Raw genomic sequence first — 18590 nt, 5'->3', positions numbered from 1 at the left:
TGGATACTCTTTTACGTCTGTGTAGAACAGTGTGGAAGATAAGAGCCCGAGAAGTAGGATGTAAGGATATTTAAGTAAGGAGCAGGAGTAAAGAAGGAAATAAGCCCAGGCTCTTGGCTTTTCCCTCTTGGGAGGGAAAGGCTTTGAGAGTTTTCGGCTTGAAGGTTTTTAAGCCCAGTTCTTGGCTCAAGGGCTCTCTCCGAAATCTGTTGGGAGCACATTAAATTTCATTGCAAAACTTGTCTTTGCATGCAGTGATAGCCAGTATATAAAAATTAAATCTCTGTTTTGGGCACCCGATTGTCTTTTTAAGATTGTTTTAGCCAGGGGTGCCTGGGTGGCTCAGTCAGTTAAGTGTCTGACTTCCGCTCAGGTCAGGATCCCAGGGTCCTGGGCTCGAGTCCTGCATCTGGTTCCCGGCTCAGCGGGATGTCGGCTTGTCGCTCCTCCGTGTCCTCTGCCCCTCCCCCCCCCTGCTCATGCACGCTCTTTCTCTCTCAAATAAAATTTTTTTAATCTATTAAAAAAAAAAGATTGTTTAGGTCAAAGTCCTGTAAAGATCGGAACTCTCAACTATTATCTATAGAATTTATTTCTCTCATTCCTTTCTTACTTGCTCTCTGACATTTTTATTACCAAATGGGACAAAGGATCACTCACGGGTCTGAGTCTGCTAGCCTTTCGATTGCCGCCCTGTCCTCAGTGTAACATCCATGAGGTTGTGGTTCTCCTCCCCAGCTCCTCTAGAACCCAAGTGCTCCCTAGCGCTACCCCGCTGTCAACGGCCAGCTCTTTGGAACCCGCTCAGAGATCTCTCTCCTCCTTAGCATTTCTTCTCCGAAGACGATGATTTGAAACCGTCTGGAACGTGCTTGGGGTTTGCTTTTCTTAGAACGTGCAGGCTCTGGCCTTGGCAGCTTTGGGGCTGGGCACCTGCTGCAGCCCCCACTGCCCGGCCACAGTTCCTGGATGCCCAGACTCTGCCGCCCCCTGCAGGAGACGAACGGGAGTGAGAGCTGCGCATCCCACCTGCTGTGGGGTTCAGCGGGTCTTCTGGCAGTGAGGTTCCTTTTTTAAAAACAACAGGAAACCATCAAAGATTTGTGTGGGGAGTTGTGAGGAGAAAACATCTCTATTTTCTTCTAAATATGTAGAAAGGAAGCACATTTAGTAATTCTGTTATTTTTCACTATCGGTTCATATTATGCCCCTTGTCCTCAATGGAGGAAACGTATCTTGCAGAATAAAGACGGCACAGCCGGCGTATTTCCATAGGCAAACTCTGACCGTGCTCCTGCCGTCTGTTCTGAGGACCCTGGTTATCCAGATGGGTGTTCGCTGGATTGAAGCCTCTGGATCTATACCTAAGTCTGGTGCTCAGGAGAGATGATATCAGTATTTTTATAATCGGGAAAAGGAGTTATTGCTTCTAAATCCTAGCAGAGTTGATGAGAACCAAGGTGACCGGGCAGACTTGAAGGCGCACCCAGGGTTCAGCTAGGATTGAAAACTGGTCATTAGCGAGCAGTTTACGGGGTCAGGCTGGCCCTGGAAGCCTGCGTGCATGGGAACTCGGGACACGGTGCCTCCTCCTCCTCCTTGGTCTCTCTCCGTTTCCCTCTGCCCCATTTAATTCTTGTCCGTGGCCAGCAGGGGTGACCTGGAATTCACTGACTGGGCCACACGACAGCCGGTGGCTGACAGCTGGTGGCACAGAGGCAGACAGGTGGGATGAGGCTGGTGTAGAGGCTGGTACCACAGGAGGCATGCGTTGAGGACCCCGTGTCCTGGGGACTGGGTGTGGGGACACAGGAGCCTATTAGAAACCTAAGAACGTAAGCACAGAAAGTGTGGGTAAAAGGCAGTTTTCAGACAAATCAGGGAATGTGTTTCACGGAGAAACGCTAATGTTTGCCATCAATGTTGAGACCCTATTAGAAATTTTTTTTTTAACCCCTCAGCACCCAGGCCTGTGATCCCACAGAGCCTTAATTAAAATTGAGGAACGTGTTTACATTTTCTTTTTCCGCTGGATATAAGGGATGGTCTCCATTTTCTGAGCTCTGAGAAGTCATACTGGGAAGCCAGCAGGGCAGGCTTTCTTTCCCCTGGAGGAGAACCAACCAGGGTTTTTTGTGGTATTTTTAGGTGCCTTCCTTTCCAAGTGTTGTCTTTTGGGATAAGAGGATCTGGCCTGAGAACAGAGGCTCTCAAACTCAGGTGTGCATCAGAATGACCTGGGTACTTGTTTCAAACCTCCCAAACCAGAATTTCCAGGAAGAGGCCGGGCCTTGCCCCTTACGTGCTCGGCAAGCTCATCAAAGCCTGAGAACCACTAGTTTAGAGGAAGCCAAGTCAGCTCATGCAGGGGGTGTGGGCAGCTGCTCTGAGTGAGGAAAGAGCCACCGAACCAAAAAGTCCTTCCCGAGAGCCCCTCACCCACACCCAGCATCCACACTTGCACTGAGCTCTGCATTCCGTTCCTTGACACACCCAACGGCAACCCCGTGGCCTGTTCCCACTCGGTAGAGAACATGACCATTGGGAAGAAGCTCTACACCTGCCAAGCCTCATTTGAAAAGGAAGTGAAGGGCCTCCTTGTGCTGGAGAGAGAAAGGAGCCGAGCCTGGGGCAGGGCAGAGGGTGGGGGTCACTGGTCAACTCTCCGGCCCACTGAGCACCAGGGTGGCTCAGTTGGTTAGGCGACTGCCATTACCTCAGGTCATGATCCTGGGGTTCTGGGATCGAGCCCCATGTCTGGCTCCTTGCTTGACAGGGAGCCTGCTTCTCCCTGTCCCTCTGCCTGCTACTCTGCCAGCTTGTGCTCTCTCTCTGTCAAATAACTAAATAAAATTTTTTAAAAAAGAATCCCACGCTGTGTAAGAGGGAGACTTTGTTATGAACATTGAAAGGGAGCCCGTCTGATAGGAATATGAACCAAACATTTACCCAAAATTGCCCTACATGGCAAAGGGAGTCTGATCAGGAAGTGTTCAGGAGTCCCTGTTCTAAAGAGAGGAAAGTAACACACACACACAATCTCAATTTCTATTTTTTTTTTTAAGGTTTTATTTATCCATTTGAGAGAAAGAGAGGGCACGGGGGGTGGGGCAGAGGAAGAGGAAGAAGCAGACTCCCCACTGAGCAGGGAGCCCAATACAGGGCTCTATCCCAGGACCCCAGGATCATGACCTGAGCTGAAGGCAGACACTCAACCAACTGAGCCACCCAGACACACCCCCCCACCGCCCTGCAAAAAAAAAAAAAAAAAAAAAAAAATCTCAATTTCTAAAGGAAAAGTTTTAAGAAGTTGTATTGTGTGCCTCTGTTCAGGTGGATAATGTGTGTGCGTGCATACACGGGCATCCCTCCACGTAATCTTCCACTTGATCATCAAAATTCATCCTCCTTTAGGCTTAGAAGCAAGTTAGGGCTCACGGGAAGGATGAGCAATGTCTGTCTGGTCGGGTCCTTTCGGAGAAACCTGCCCAGTGGACTGATGCGTATGTGTGATTGCAGAGGCTGCTGGTGTGCCTGGAGGAGGCCATTTACATTCACAACATTAAGGACATGAAGCTGTTGAAGACCATCCTGGATATTCCTGCAAACCCAACAGGTGAGCTCCGAAATCAGGGGAGATGCCCTCCCCCACCCCCAGATGTCACACCCAGCTTCTCCTCTCATAGACTGGCTTCCCCCCCTCCATCAAAAACCTGAAGCAGTGTTTGGGTGGGTTTTGAGTCTCAGTGGTGTTTGCTTTGGAGGTTTTCTTCACGGTGGCGGATCCCAGTTATGTTAGGCTGTACACCCTTCAGGACCGCGGCCTCTGACAAACCCCTTTCTTCTGGAACTCCTTCTCTGCAAGGGTGTCAAGGCACTTAAGGTAGACCTGTAGGAGATTCCGTGCATCTGATATTAAAAAGTGTTTGCCCCTAATTATTGTCTGTGGTTGTTCCGTACAGAGGAGGTGTAATTATTAGGAGCAGGTTTTGACTTGGTGTGCCTGCATGAGCAGGAGAAAGGCTCCAAAGAATGTGTTTTATGAAGCTACAATGAAATCTCTAGAATTGGGTGATGTGCTGGGAGACTGGTCTTCACTAAACCGCTTGGATACAACACTATTGAACCAGTCCCCCATGTAAGAATGGGAACAGATTGGATTCGGTGGATTGAAAGCGCAGAGGACTCGTGGGAGCTCACTAAGCGGGAAGTAAACGCGAAAGCGGCCGTTGGTTGGCTGGGAGGGTGGGGAGTCATCGCGCTGGGACAGCTGGCGTGTGCAGAGATTCAGGTTAATGTCTGTGAGCCGAATTGGTTTATGGCAGTTTCCTAATTCTTCGACGTTTGCTGAATTTCAAGGTCTGTATCGCCTACCCCAAGTCACCAAGGCTCTTTGGGCCTCAGATTTTTTCCTGTAAAATAGGATGGGAATACCCATCTGGCAGGATCAGCTGAGAATCACAGGAGCTGGTGTTTGTGAAACTGACCAGCTCACAGACCGCCCTGCGGTAAAATCTCTATTCCTGCTTCCTCCCCTCTTCTCTATTCTACCTATAAAATAAACCTAGGTTATATGCATACCTTCTCTCCTGTCGACCTTGGCGCTTTAAAATTTCTGCCATGGGGGCACCTGGGTGGCTCAGTGGGTTAGAGCCTCTGCCTTTGGCTCAGGTCGTGATCCCAGGGTCCTGGGATCGAGCCCCGCATCAGGCTGTCTGCTCTACAGGGAGCCTGCTTCTCCCTCTCTTTCTCTGCCTGCCTCCCTGCCTACCTGTGATCTCTGTCAAATGAATAAATAAAATCTTTAAAAAATAAATAAAAATAAAAATAAAATTTCTGCCATGAAAAATATTTTCTCAAAGGTCAAAGCCATTGAGACCTTTAGAAAATTCTGAGAGACAACGACTTTAAAGCATATTTCATAAAATGCAAGATGGTAAGTGAAGGAGCTGCAGGTGGTTAGGTTTTTGTTCTAGGAACGTAAGGTTGAAATGGTCTGGAAAGTTATGTACTGAAGATGCACTACGTGCCCTGGCCGACAGAGGGCGCTGACAGGTAGAGATACGAAGTGCAGCCCACCAGGGGCCCAGAATGTAGCCACACCAGTCCCCAGAGACGCGCACTTTGCAGGGCCAGGACCCCTGGTGGGACTGTGGGTGCAGACAGCTGGAAGGAAGGTGTGCTTTTCTGCTAGGGCTGCTAGTAGAGGTGCTGCCGAATCGAAGCAGAACTCAGGGCGGGAGTGGATCTGATCTGGACCTTGATGGATTTGGGCAAGGGGCCATCCAGGTGGCTAGGAAGCTGGAAGCTCCCTCGGTTCTCCATTTCTCTGGGGAGATAGGAAGTGGCGCAGTCAGGACCCTCTCCAGCCCGGGGACCTGGGGGTCCGTGTGTTAGCGCTGCAGTCACCTTCCCTTGCTTCTGCCCGTAGACACTCAGCCAGCAAGATAGCTCCGTCTGCCTGCGGGACTGGGCCTTTTTTCCTCCCGGGAAAAGCAGTTTCTCCCCATCCGCTCTTAATTTCTAGCAAATGGACCTGTCTTCCTCAGCTCGGAAAAGTCACTGGTTGCCTTTCTTTCTGCACTTTAAACTGGGAGAAAAGGAGGTTTGAAAGGGTGGGCCTTTTGTATTTTATGTTAGAGACAATGGGTGCTATTTGTAAAGAAATAATTTTATCTCGAGAAAAATTAGAAACAGTGGGAGGTGTTTTCTCTGTCTCAGATAAACGTTATGAATGGATCCACGGACAGAGTTAGCATTTCCTTCTGAAAGACCACGGGCGGGTCGAAAGACCAAAATATGTCTTCTGACACCTTTGATGCCTTTGGGAGAGATAGCCCCAGACTTTTTCAAATCCTGAAATTTGTAATTATCATCTCAGCTTCCCCTGAGCTCCCTTTGTTCTCCAGGAAGAGAGAGATGATAATGGTTATCCCACAAAGTTATTTTGGGGTGGATTAACTGAGGGCAGGCAGAGAGCAGTGCAGCGAGAGCAAAGGCTCGGCTCTTTCCCCAGCCCAGCCACGGTCAAAGTCACACCCACCCAGACATGACCAGTTCCTCACTCAGCAGACTCAGAGCCGTCAGACCCAGGCATCTCCTTCATCTCCTTTATTTGTTCTCATTCTCTCATTTCTTTTCTTTTTTTTTTTTAAGATTTTATTTATTTATTTGACAGACAGAGATCACAAGTAGGCAGAGAGGCAGGCAGAGAGAGAGGAGGAAGCAGGCTCCCTGCTGAGCAGAGAGCCCGATGTGAGGCTCCATCCCAGGACCCTGGGACCATGACCTGAGCCGAAGGCAGAGGCTTTAACCCACTGAGCCACCCAGGCGCCCCATCTCATTTATTTCTTAACAAAAATGTGAGATGGAAACTTGGGCTCTTGATTTGATCCGTGCTTCATCGGTACACAAGGGAAACAGAGTCCCTTGTCCAACGGGCAGGAGCACACGGATGCTGAGCACATTGTAACCTAGTGAATTATAAATAAATGACACACACAGAGCTCTACCACGGCTTCATACCTGTCTCTAATGCAGCTGTAAATTTCCTTCCTTGCGTCTGTCTGTGTCACGGCCATTCCCGTTGGGTCAAAGACTGCAGGCTGTTTCCTTTAAAGGGTTTGGCCAGACGGGGCTCGAAGTTAATTTCCTGCCAGCGCAGCGGTCTGTGTGCTGAGCAGTGAGGGGGGAGAGCTTCTCATAAGTTCTGCCAACTGCAGATCTCGGCTGTGCCATGCTCTTACGACCTTCTCCAGAATACCGAGGGAGCTGTCTATACCACATGGCAGTGCGTGTAATCGAACAGAGTAGTGGCTTATTCCCCAGCCAGAGCTCTTTCTGGAAAGGGTAATACGGCTGGGGTAAATGGCTCTGATTTGCAGTCACCTAGAACACTCGCAAATACAGAGATTTTCTGTTTTTGAAACTTGGAAAGCATCTTCTGAGACATTACTCAACCCAGGGAGAACTGCAGGGTATAAATCACTGTTAACTTGCTTTAAGTTTGTCAAGTCATACTATAAATACCAAGGTGGGGATGATTTAGAATCATAGGACTTCCTCCTGATTCCTGCTGACGCTCCCATTGGCTCTCGCACTGATAACAGGCACTTCTGTTCCAACTGCATAAGAATTACAGCCCAACAATTTCAGGGAAGTTGCAGCTGACAGTGATTTATGAGACTGTGTGTCGATTCTAAAACAAATCAAAAAGCCACATCAAAACCTGAGCCCTATGGGGCGCCTGGGTGGCTCAGTGGGTTAAGCCGCTGCCTTCGGCTCAGGTCATGATCTCAGGGTCCTGGGATCGAGTCCCACATCGGGCTCTCTGCTCGGCAGGGAGCCTGCTTCACTCTCTCTCTCTCCCTCTCTCTCTCTGCCTGCCTCTCTACCTACCTGTGATCTCTGTCAAATAAATAAATAAAATCTTTAAAACAAAACAAAACAAAAAACCTGAGTCCTATATAGAAAAAAGACTGGGGGCACCTGGGGAGCTCAGTGGGTTAAGCCTCTGCCTTTGGCTCAGGTCCTGATCTCAGGGTCCTGGGATCGAGCCCCGCATCGGGCTCTCTGCTCAGCGGGAAGCCTGCTTCCCCCCTCTCTCTGCCTGCCTCTCTGCCTACTTGTGATCTCTCTGTCATGTAAATAAAATCTTTTTAAAAAAATTAAAACGACTGGAAGAAATTATGTGCAAATATTGAGAATAGTGAAGAGCCTCTGGGTTTTAGGGTAACGAGTGCTTCTCTCTCTCTCTCTCTCTCCCTCTTACTTTATATTTACTGGACTGTGCAGATCTTTTACACTATGACTTTTCTATTGTAAACTGTTATCAGAGACAAGGCTTATTTCCTTCCCGAAGAAGGCTTTGTGTGATGCCTGTCAGAGGAACGGAAGACGGGTAGGATGGTAATATCCAAGCCTGAAAGCAAGCTCTCGATGCTTTCCTTGGAGGCTTCCAGAAGGAAAGAAATGCATTCTTGTATGGATTTGTCTGGTTGGATTTGTCTGAGAACTGGACCACAGGAAACCGAAGGAACTCGTGTTGAGCATTTCTGGGGACCTTCATTAAGTCCAAGAAGGCTGGCGTGCGGGATCCCTTGGCTAAATTCATTGGATTGGCCGGCATCGGAGACAAAGCTCTCAGACAAGCAGTTACGTGTCAGAGTCGTCCTTTCCCTGTTAGAACCTAGCGCCATCCCACTCTCTGTTAGATATTACAGAAGGTTCGATGTTAGGTTTAAGCTTTTCTTCCTTTCTGGGATATTTACGCTCTAACAAAAAAAGAATGTCAGAATGGCTATTATTAAAAAGACAGAGACCCAACGTGCTGGCAAGGATGTGGAGGAAGCGAACCCCGTGCGCCGTGGGCGGGACTGCGGCTCGTGCAGCCACTGCAGAAAGCGGGATGGAGGTTCCTCAAAAAATTAAAAATAGAACTACCCCATGATGCAACAGTGCCACTTCTGGGTGTCTATCTGAAGAAAATGAAAAGAGTAACCCGGAAAGATAATCTGACCCCCATGTTCATAGCAGCATCGTTTAGAACCGCCAAGACGTGGAAGGACCCGGGTCTGCTGGATGGGTGGATACAGAAAATGTGCTACACACGTAGGTACAGGGGAGTGTGATTCGGGGATTAAAAAAAAAGGAAATCTTAGCATTATGCTAAGTGGGTTAAGTCAGACAAAGAAAGACCAATACTACAAATACTGTGCAATCTCACTTAGATGTGGAATCTTAAAAAAAAAAAAAAAAAGATACAAAGAATAGGCTGGTGGCTGCCAGGCGGGGGGTCTTGGGGGGTCATGTGAAATGGCTGAAGAGGGTCAAAAGTTGCAAACTTCCGGTTATAAAATAAATAAGCCACGTGGATGTAACATAAAGCATGGTGGCTGTAGTTAACAATACCATATTGCATATTTGAAAGTTGATACAACAATTAGTCCTTAAGGGCTCTCATCCCGAGAAAAAACAAATTATAACTCTATATGGTGACGAAGGTTATTAGACCATCACTCCCTCGAGATGACAAATATCTGATCATTATGTTGTGGATCAGAAAACTAGTATCGTGTACGTCCATGACACTGCATATTAATTTAAATTTAAATATGTCCATTATTCTGTGTATACATTTAAATATTAATAAAAAAAAAAACTCTACAGGGCCACTGGAAGTTACCTGTCTAAGCTTTCTGCTCAAAGACCTCCTAATTCTCCCTGCTGCGAAGAGGGTCCTCAATATTTTCAGATGGAAGATATAAGTAAATGAAGATTTGGCATCTTAGAATGTGGAAGCTGGAAGGGTCACCGTAGGTGGCTCCGTCCTGTCATGGATAATAAACAGGTGGGCCTCAAAAGGCCACAGATAAGCCAGCCAGAGTCACACAGTGGATGGTAGACCTGGATCTTGACTCTGTGTCCTCAGCCCATCTCTGCCAAGGAGATATTCTTAAAACCCTGCTTTTTTTTTTTTTTTTTTCCTAACAGCTTTGTTGAGCTATAATTCTCATGCCATTAAAGTGCACTATTCAGTAACATTTTGTATATTCATAGAGTTGTGTAACCCTTACCAGTCAATTTTAGAACCTTCTCATCACCCCAAAAAGAAACTCCATAGCTCTTAGCCACCAACCCCCCATACCCCCAGCTGCAGGTGACCCTAATCTACTTGGTCTCTCTAGATGGACCTATTCCGGATATGACATGTAAGGGAATCATGTAATATGTGGTCTTCTGTGTCACTTCCGTGTTAGAGCATGTATATTCCATTGTAAGGATATTGTTTACCCAAATTCATTAGCTGATAGATGTTTACGTTGTCTCTCCTTTTTGAATCTTATGAACGATACTGCTTTTCATGTGGCTGGTGTTTTCAATCCGCCTGGGTATATACCTAGGAGTAGAATTGGGGGCGTATACAAGTCTGTGTTTAACCTTTTCAGGAACCGCCAGACTGTTTCCTAAAGCACTGCCCCGTGTTAGCTTCCCAGCAGCAGCGGAGGAGGCTTCCAATTATCTGTCTCTTTGATTATCGCCATCCTAGTGGGTGTGAAGTGGTACCTCATGGTGGTTTTGATTAACACTGCTTTTTTTAAACCTACGTGCTCAGAAACCTCCGGCACATACCCACTGCATTTGTAAGATCTAAACTCTTTGGTGTGGTCCTCAAGTTCCACCCCCGCCCCAAGTTGCCGTGTCCAGTCTGACCGCCTATTCTGCTACGCAGCCCTCTGGGAATCCACCAGGCAAGCCAACCCGACCTGCCCTGCTCTTGCCTTCTGTTTCACAAGACCAGAATGCCTTCCACCTGCTAGCTGCTCTTGAAATTGCACTTGGATTGCAAGAAGCCCAGATGAGATGGGGGAATTCAGGTTCCCAGAGCAAAACTGGGAAGATACGAGAGTCTAGACTCTCTCCCTAAGGCTGGGGCTGAGCAGGATCCTGTGCAGGTGGGAGTTACAGGATGCCAGAGCATGCAGTTAAGGGCTCTGCACTTAGTCACTTTCCTCTCACGGTTCAAGTGATAAGAGCACAGCCCTAGCTTTGTCCTCATCAAAGCCAGGGAGCCGGAAGGAGGACCTTGGTTTCCGTTCTCAATGTTAGATTTTTTTTTTCCTCTGCTCCTCCCCCAACAGATTAGGTTGGGTACATTTTAGCCTGATGTCAATTTTTCTTACACAAGTGTAAGAAACCCGTTTAATAGACTAACTTGTGGGGCGCCTGAGTGGCTCAGTCAGTTAAGTATCTGACTCATGGCTCAGTTCAGATCTTGATCTCAGGGCTGTGAGTTCAAGCCCTGAATTGGGCTCTACACTGGGCATGGAGCCTACTTTAAAAATGTGTGTGTGTGTGTGTGTGTGTGTACACACATATACACTAACTTGTAACAAAGATGTCAGTTGCTTTTTTTTCATTTAAAAAGATATCTCTCTGGCCTAATCTCAGAGTTCTTATTCTGATGATGCTTTCAGTTCTGACAACTCCTTGAATTCACTTCTGTCACACGCACACCTCTACTATTAACCCAGCTATGGCTGTGAAAATCCTTTACCTAAATACTTTTAGAACAACCCCCCCACCCCCACAACTTGAGTCCCCTCATAAAGAAAAATTATTTATGTCAGTTCAGTGCTGTGATGGGCTGTTTACTCTTCCAGAATATTGCCGAAGCACCTTAAATCCAAAATGTCCTCTTTCTTTACTTTGTTTCAATAGCAGACACCCATCTTCACGGAGGATCCAGCCCTCAAAGGATCTTCCGTCTCTGGATTTGCCCATTTCCCTTATCGAGACAGACATTTGACTTAGAAATGAACAGTCTCTCAATAGGTCCTTCCCCTCACCCTCCGCCTCCTGGGTTCTCCAACCTGATAGGACTGGCCAGCTGCAGGTGGTCACCTGCAGGAAGGCCAAGTTTGCAGTAGGAAGACTTATTTCCATGAAGAGTAAATTCTCTCATAGCCTTAGAGAGTAATGAAAGAGAAATAGACACGGTTTCAGAGCCCTGCAGTAAAACGTGAAGAAGAGCTTTTGCAGTGTTCTGAGTTCTAACTGCTTTCCTGCGGGGAGGACCCGGCCAATGTCAAGTGTGAATTTACTGCAAGAATAATCCACTGGAAGATCGACTAAGCCGTTCCTCCCCTCGCCAGTAGGTGGCGCTGAGGCCACGCTGTCTTCCGCTGCCCTGTCCAGGCTTGTTCTCTCCCTCGGACACTGCTTTTCATCTGCTGTCCCTTGTTTGCCAGGTCTGTGCGCCCTCTCTATCAACCATTCCAATTCGTATGTGGCCTACCCTGGAAGCCTGACTACAGGCGAGATTGTGCTTTACGATGGACACTCCCTGGTGAGTTGGCAGCGACCCAGCAGACGCAGCCCTCCTGCTCGGCTGTGAGGTCATCGGCAGGTGTTGCACAGGCTCTGTCCCGGTGGGGGAAGCGGGGGGCGGGGGGAGAAGCCACACAGGAGGCAGCACGTCGGGCCGAGTCAGATGTAGACAGTGTCGTGGAAACTGCCCACCAGCTGGTGGCCCAGGGTCAGACGGAAGGTGTCGTGCTGTGCCGTGTCACGGTGACAGTGCCCAGATGTTTCCCGTTTCGGTCCTCTGCTCTCTGAGGCTTCAGGGAGCAGGGCAGGATTGCTGGGGGACGTCCCCAAAAAGTAGCGGCAGCATCACGGCGCGTTGAGCATGCAGCCGGCTGTCCGTGTTCCCGAGGGCGGGAAGGAAGAGGGGTGGAAACAGAGGCAGAATCCCGATAGCCCAGAAGAGGACACAGAGCTTATACAGCCTGGTGGAGGGCAAGAGAGAGAGAGGCAGGGAGCCCGGCAGATGAGGGGAACATCTTGGAAGAAAAGAGGAAGGGGAGGGAGAAGAAATGTGTCTTCCCGCTTCCCCGGCATCAGTACCCGCCTTCCCGTGTCACCAACAGAAAACAGTCTGCACGATTGCTGCCCACGAGGGCACGCTGGCCGCCATCACCTTCAATGCCTCGGGCTCCAAACTAGCGAGCGCCTCTGAAAAGGTGAGTGTGTCGCTGCGCCTTCACCGGGCTGTCCCGTCAGGGCTGTGCTGCACGACCCCGTCGGGGCCGAAGGTCGGACACGCGGGGACTGGCTGGTCCCTGGGCCTACTTGGAATCCATTTCCAAGGGGCACCTCTGCCCCACGCGTGCTGTGTAGATAGATACGCAGTAGTTCAACAGGCAGAAGGCCTGGGTTATGCAAGATATGGGACACTTGACACGGACACTTGGGGTGTTACTGAGAAACGTTCGTGCAGGTCCCCCTTGACACTCAGTGAGATTGCATTTAATAAACGGTGCCAACAAAATGTTGTGTGAGATTGATCTCTTCTGACTGGAATGGCCAGGGAAGGTGATCAAGTTGAACCTCAAAGGCCGTGAAAAATGTGTGTCTTTTGAGAGGCCGAGACTGAACATTCTAGCAAGTGCAAACATTTCCAGCATCCAAGCTTGCCAAGCCTTCGCCTAGGGCGGGGAGGGAAAAGAGAAACAGTGTTGCACACACGGTCCAAGAGTTACTTCTACAGCAGTATACACACAAAAAAGCCTCTGTGTCTGACATTTTGTGCTTCCTCCTCGGAGACAGATGTTCCAAACCAAGAAAACAAGCTCTTCTCTGAAGGGACATCTGGGTACGAAGCCATTAATGGTATGAAGTGTGCACCTGCTGTCTTTTACAGGGCACTGTCATCCGGGTGTTCTCTGTACCGGACGGGCAAAAGCTCTACGAGTTTCGGAGAGGCATGAAAAGGTCTGTGTTCACCGTGAAGCCTGTTTTGCGGTAGTCACCAAGTCCCGCAGGGGACGGCTGGTGGCGGTCGGGGGGAGCAGGGAGGGGCGGCTCTGTGCCCTCCTGTCCCCTGGAGGAGGGTCATTGCCTGAGACGCCTCGCTGGGTGCTCAGCAGACCCAAGAACTCGGCTGCTCTAGCACAGGACCTCGGCCACTGGAGCCCCAGGGGAGCCCCACGGGAGCCCTTTTCTGATGCGCGAGGGCCGCTAGCAAAGGAGACGTGAGAGAGAACGAGTCACTGTCCAGAAGCAATTTGTCAAGTGTGATGGGCCGGGATCCTAGTGGCTGTGGCATTTGCAGCTGGATCTGTGCACCGAGCAGCTAGAAGACCTCTGAGATGACAGGCAGGGGCCGCGCCTTGTTTCTTCCTGCTGGAGACCAGGACCCCTTACGAATCTTGCCAGCAAGAATTCCTAAATGTGAATGACACCGTGTCGGGGCATCTGAGAATTCCTAGACTCTCCAGGACACATCGGGTTTTCTTAAAAAGCTGGTTTTTGAACCAGCGAGCAGTCACCCTCACCTTTCTGGCTCACTGGTCTGTCTCTGCATCGCTGTGTTCCCAGGTACGTGACAATCAGCTCGCTCGTGTTCAGTATGGACTCTCAGTTCCTCTGTGCCTCCAGCAACACCGAGACCGTGCACATCTTCAAGCTGGAGCACCTCACTAACAGGTAAGCAAGCGCCAGACGTCAAACCTGCATAGACCGGCCTTCCTGGTAGGTCTTCCCGACGGGGTGGTGTCACGCAAGGACACACGAAACCCGGGGCCACCCCCCAGAGTTTACACCCTGGCCCTGCCCTGTGCTAGGAGACCCAGGCGGGTAATTCAGTCTTCCTGTACCTCGGTGCAAAATGATCACCGAGGCCTCCTGGGCATGTCATGAGGGCTAAGGGAGTTCCCTGGAGCCGAAGTGTTCAGCAAGTGCCTGCACCCAGGAGAAGCTGTTGGCACAGTAGTCTGCTCATCTCCGCCGTCCGGCCCACCACTAAGTCGCGGGCAGACACTCCCAGTGCCGGTGGCTGCACCAGTGGCCGGAGCACAGCGTGCCTTAAACTGCAGCCGGGGGTGTGGACAGTTTCCTCTCGCTGCTGTAACAAGTAACCAACCACAGACTTCATGGCTTCAAGGAGCACATGGTCATTATGGCACCATTTGCTCGTCCAGGACCCCATGGCCAAGTTCTCCACCCAGGGTCTCACAAGGCAGAAATCCCCGTGGCAGGTAGCCCCCCTCTTATCTGGAGCTCAGAGCCCTCTTCCAAACGAGTCCCATTCCTGGTAAGAATCCCAGGCGATGCGGTGGTAGCGGTGAGGTGCCCGCATCCTTGGAGTCTGTGCTCAAGAGCGCACCCGCTTCCTTCGGCACCTCGCTGTCGGCCCAGCGGCGCCGCACCGATCCCTTCCTGTGCGCTGGAGCGCTCCAACTTGGCCTTCTGCCTTCCTTGTCTGCCACCAGGTGGATAGCCCTCTCTGCTTTTGAAGGCTCCTGTGATTAGAGCAAGCCCAGCTGGGTAATCTCCCTACCTCCGGCCATCTGGGCCATATAACAGTCACTGGAGGGCTCATTCGTCACCGTCACATGTTCTGCGGACTGGGGCATGGAATCTTGGGGCCATTCCTAGGAATTCCGCCGTAGCTGTGAGCACTCGGACACAGACGTAGCATGAACTACCTGCTGTGGGCATGTCCATGCCTACCCTTGGAGATACCTCACACTGGAAAGGACTCTCCTCCCCACCAGCCATTGTCCATGACCTCTTCCCAAGGTCAAGGTCCTGCTTCTGGTAGCTTCTGGTAGCTTCTGGTCCATACCTTCCTCAGAACTTCAGATGCCTCATGTCTCCTGCCTCTTTGGTGCCGTGATAGGAAATGGAAACACGAGGTGTCAGCGATGAGCTCGGTTACACACAGAAGGCAGATGGCGGAGTTAGCAATGACAATGACTCTCGTACGTCGATAGAGCACTGCACTTTAGAGTCTTCTCACACACGGCCTCCCTCGGCTCACCACGGGAGTCCTGGGAGGTGGGAGAAGTTTCATCCCTAAGTCAGCTGGGGTTCAGAGCCGTCCTGTGTGTTGCTCAAAGCCGGTCCCCGTGTACAAGTCCCAGGGTCCGCATGGAAGTAGCAAGTTTTATACCCACCCAGGCTTCTAGATCTTCAGAGCGAAGACTCCAGGGGTGTTTAGGAAACGTCCCAGGGACTTGCCTCCACACTTTCACAGTTGTCCCAAGAGAGGCCCCTCTTTTGTAACTAATTCTCCTAATGTGGTAGGACGTCTACGAGAAAGATCCGTTTTCCACCCACTTTCCAAATACCGTGCCCGGCCTCGTTCTGGCTGTTTGGTGTAGTACGTGTCTGTCCAACACCGTCCCCCACTCCTGTTGTGTATGTATTAGTGTGTGTCCGACACCCGTACCTGGCTTCTGCCCCCCCCCCTCCTCTGAAACTCCATCCGAGGGTTCCAGCAACCAAGTCAGTAAGTGCCAAGGATTTTCAGACCTGGCTCCGTCTTCCCTCCACAGGCTAGTGCAAGGCTCTTTCCTGCGAAACCTCGTTCCCCCGACCGTGTCGGAAACCGCGGGGGCTGCTCCCTCCCAGCTCCTGTTTGGCTGGAACCCCACAAATGTCCACCCCTGTTCATGGGCATCCCAGAGCTCAGTGTTTGTCCTGTAGTTCTTCTGACCCTGCATGGTCTCCCTAGAGCTTCTATTTGTTTTCTGGACTTTCCTATCTCCTCTCAGAGCCCAGATCTCTTCAGGAGCTGGTGTGATAGTGCGGAGCACGGGAGGGCGGCTGGGCTGCTGGGAGTGACCCCAAGTCCTGCTTCAGCCCTGTCTTCATCTGAGTTCGTAATTGGGGCTTCAGACCGGAAGTTACCATTTGAAGGCTCTTCTGCTTCCGTCAGTGATCGCAGAGAGCTGGAAACAACCCCTTCCTCCCCCGGGTGGCTCTTGACCTTCCGCTTGGCTGTGCATGAAGCAGGAGCCGCTGTGATGGCTCCCACCGGCCTCTGCTGCCCCGTTTCTCAGGCGCCGCCTGAACCGGGTCTTGACCATCTCCTGTCTGCTCGGTTATGTCTCACTCTCTCTGGGCTCTTCTTACCAGTCTGTCCTGTATCTTCTCAGTGGGCTAGTTTTCTGGAAGCATTCCTTTAAACCTGACCCTCTCTCCTCAGAAACTGTTACTGCCCCCCACTCCCCCAGCTCTGGGAAAGAAGTGCCTGCTCCACCAGCCGGGCATTCGAGGCCCTTCTTGGTGCATCTTACCTCCTGTGCGGCCTTCCCGCCTCAGGCAGCACAGCCAGACCAGCTTGGCTGTGGCTCCCATAGGCCTTGTGCACCTGCCTCTGCCTCTGCGTCCCGCCCCCGCTCTGCCTTCCTGTCCCAGCGCACCCACAGCTGAGCTGGACCTGCCTCCCGAGCCCGGCCTCTCGGCCACCACCCCCAGAACATTCCCCAGTCGGTGCAGACACCGTCTTATCAAATAGCATTTGCCGTGTGCCAGGCACGACGTGAGTCCTCAGCGGGAGTCACCTGTTCCCGTGCTCAGGACAGCCCTGCCAGGTGGCATGTTAGCCAGCTGAGGTTATCATGGTTTCTCTGGGAGGTGAAGGAGCTCCGTCCCCCCGTCCCTCCTCCGCGGTCCTGGAGGAGCGCCTACCCTCACCCTCCGCGGGGCGTCACAGTTGACGTCTCTGGGCCGTGTCTGCCCCAGGGGTGCGAGGCCTCTTTGCCTCTTGGCACATCCTACCCCTTGGCACAGAGACGCAGAGCAAACAGGACGGGTCTGTCTCGTGATGCTCAGGATCACAGAATAAGGGCGAAACCACTAAGAGGGGCCGTCAGTTTCCGATGGGAACATCCAGGCCCAGAGGCTTGTCCAGGGCCCACCTACCCGACTGGTAAACAGAGTGAGAAAGAAGCCCGTGCTTCCGAGCCACGGCGTGCGATCACCACCGCCCAGGCCCTGTACCCAAGCGGCCTCTCGGCAGTGCTCCCAGGAATGCGTGTGGCCACTAGTCCTTGATGCGGCCCCAGTACGCACAGCGCGAGGGCAGGGCTGTGCCCCGACCCGTTCCCACCTGTCACCGACAGAGCAGCCACCCCCGTGGCCGGCAGATGCCCTGCAATGGAGTCAGGTGACGGCAGGGGACGCAGCAGGTCCCTCTGATTTATCTCCACCATTGGGAATCCCTGGGGACCCGGGCGGCTTCAGGGCTGTAACCAAACACCGTCCAAAGCGTCTTGCCCGGACGTCTGCTTCCCACTCAGTCTGACCAGGGAGTCCTTGACCCTGAGATCGCGCTGTTCTTCCGCGAGCTGGAGACGGGCTTGGGCCTCGTTTTCAGAGTCCAGATAGCGATCCCGTCTCGTGCCCGCCCCTGGCCCCCCTTCTTAGAAATCTGGAAATCAGATTGATCACCACACGCAACTTCTCTAATGGAGGGAAGAGGTAGCATTGGGAACCTCTTAACGGCTTCACGATGGCCCCTCCGCAGGACAAACAAGCCCTCGGTGCCCTTCTGGCACGGCCAGCAGAGAACGTCCCGAGCTGTTGCGGGTGGGCAGGACGTGATGCGAAGGCACAGTTCCTTCCCGCTGCCTCGAGCACATCCCCCAGCGCTGGGGCGGGCGGGGAGTTGGCCCAGGGCCCGGGCCCACGGGGCTGTCTCACCTCCACCTGTGCCTTGCTCCCCCAGCCGACCAGAAGAACCTTCGACCTGGACTGGCTACATGGGAAAAATGTTCATGGCTGCTTCCAACTACCTCCCCACCCAGGTGTCAGACATGATGAACCAGGACAGGGCCTTCGCCACCGGACGTCTGAACTTCTCCGGGCAGAGGAACATCTGCTCGCTCTCCACGTACGTACGGCCCCGCCCACCCTCCGCCGGCAAAAGCCTTCGCCGGGCTGTTTGCCCAGAGTGCAAAGTCCCCAAACACGTGCAGGGAGCCAAAGGACAAGAGACGGCCAAGAGGAAGGGGGAGCAGACTCGAAGGCTGCCGTGTCCGTCAGCTGCCTTTCCTCCCTGGTTGTCATGCCTGTTTTGGGGGGCGGGGGTGCCGGAAGCTGGCACGGGAACCCCAACTTTCTGGTGATAATGACACTACCTTGAAAGCAACTCCCGTTTTTACATAACTCTGTAACAAGGCTCTAGTTCCACAGTCCGGGTTCAGACACCTCTGGGCTTGATAGATACTTTATCTAAGTGGTTTGTTTAAAGGAGTTTATTAAAGAAGCGAAACATTTTTTTTTTTAATTTGATAAAA

General features: G+C 51.5%; 1 protein-coding gene across 1 annotated transcript in view; it reads left to right on the top strand.

Annotated features, from left to right (window-relative positions):
* WIPI1 (WD repeat domain, phosphoinositide interacting 1) overlaps nt 1–18590 on the top strand; it is a 33084-nt gene that overhangs the window by 9119 nt on the left and 5375 nt on the right. The window contains exons 4-9 of the mRNA XM_082708288.1: nt 3520–3616; nt 11751–11848; nt 12432–12524; nt 13205–13275; nt 13882–13989; nt 18020–18184. Of these exons, the coding sequence (XP_082564414.1) occupies nt 3520–3616; nt 11751–11848; nt 12432–12524; nt 13205–13275; nt 13882–13989; nt 18020–18184 (632 nt within the window). The remainder of the gene's footprint in view (nt 1–3519; nt 3617–11750; nt 11849–12431; nt 12525–13204; nt 13276–13881; nt 13990–18019; nt 18185–18590) is intronic.

The sequence above is a fragment of the Mustela nivalis genome (assembly GCF_964662115.1).
Source record: "Mustela nivalis genome assembly, chromosome: 17".
In the NCBI taxonomy this organism is placed as follows: Eukaryota; Metazoa; Chordata; class Mammalia; order Carnivora; family Mustelidae; genus Mustela; species Mustela nivalis.
This window is presented reverse-complemented; position numbering and strand designations above follow the sequence as displayed.